Source organism: Etheostoma spectabile, chromosome 2, assembly GCF_008692095.1.
Source record: "Etheostoma spectabile isolate EspeVRDwgs_2016 chromosome 2, UIUC_Espe_1.0, whole genome shotgun sequence".
NCBI lineage: Eukaryota > Metazoa > Chordata > Actinopteri > Perciformes > Percidae > Etheostoma > Etheostoma spectabile.
In genome coordinates, this window is record NC_045734.1 from 14,928,683 (window position 1) to 14,929,790 (window position 1,108).

At 38.9% G+C, this 1,108-nt stretch overlaps 1 protein-coding gene across 18 annotated transcripts in view; it reads right to left on the minus strand.

Moving 5' to 3' along the window:
- ank2a (ankyrin 2a, neuronal) overlaps positions 1–1,108 on the minus strand; it is an 89,886-nt gene that overhangs the window by 70,030 nt on the left and 18,748 nt on the right. For all 18 annotated transcript variants that reach the window (XR_004326912.1, XM_032500060.1, XM_032500045.1 and 15 more), the window contains exon 2: positions 232–333. Coding sequence is in view for 17 of the 18 variants with exons in the window: in XM_032500060.1 (XP_032355951.1) it covers positions 232–333 (102 nt within the window). In the remaining variant the exon portion in view is untranslated. The remainder of the gene's footprint in view (positions 1–231; positions 334–1,108) is intronic.

The following is a 1,108-nucleotide window of genomic DNA, read 5'->3' on the forward strand; positions in this document are numbered from 1 at the left end:
CAGGAGGATAACTCGGTGTAGGCAGCACCGATTGTTTTAGTTTTCTCTCTACTGACAGACCTCCACATTTACAAACAACAGAGCTAAGTGTTGAAATTGACCAGAATTCTCCTTTAAGGCTAAATCATTCCAAGACTTTGTGTCCCTAAATTGTCCTTTTGCACAATGCATTAAGGACATCCTACAGTGTAAGTGACAGCAGAAACAGAAAGATCTTCAATGTTTCCTTACCTGGTTACAGGTGCTGATGTCTACTCCGTTTTTCAGGAAGTCAAGGACTTTGTCAATGTTCCCCGCTCTGGCAGCCCGCAGGAAACTGGTGTTACTGTCAGACTGGAGAAATGAAGACATAAGGGAGGCTGATATTAGGAACAGGAATACAAGCATGTTTCAATGTTTTGGCTCGTGAAGTTTCAGGTCTACTTTTGGTATTTGTTGTTGAGGTGAAATATGTTTGAAGGTCACAGTAAGGGCTAGTCCAGAACACAGGTCAGACTGTATTTATTACACAAAGAAATTGTGTATACAAACACTATACAAACAATTTCTTTTACCCAGCACATACACAAAAAAAGACCTAAAGGTGCTACATACAACCAGCAGTTTAAAAGAGAGGGACTCACATGCTCAACATGTACGGTCCGGCTTTCAAAACAAAGAACAAGCTCACATTCCAATACACAGAGGGAGTGTGACTTCATTTTCTGCTAAATTTTCTTTAAAAACCACTATCTTTATGTAGAAAATAGTTGTTTGCTGCTAATGTCCGTAAATAGCAACTTCAAACATTTGACAGACTAGTGTTTTCCAATTTTTATACAGACAGTCTTTAATTTCATTATTTACAAGGTTGGTTTTTTTACCCCATGTTTTTGTCAAGTAATTTTAGAAAGATGGAAGTAGCTTGTATTTTGCTGTGCATGATGAGTTTCTTTGATATAAAGAAAACTAATATAGAGGGTTCAGCAGAGTGTTTCATGATTTCACGCTTGTATCAATAGTTTGTCTGTGTAAGCTATTCCAAATTTAACCACCAGACATCTAGGCAGCACAAGCAGCTGCAGCGCGCACACACACGCACACACACACACACACACACACACACACA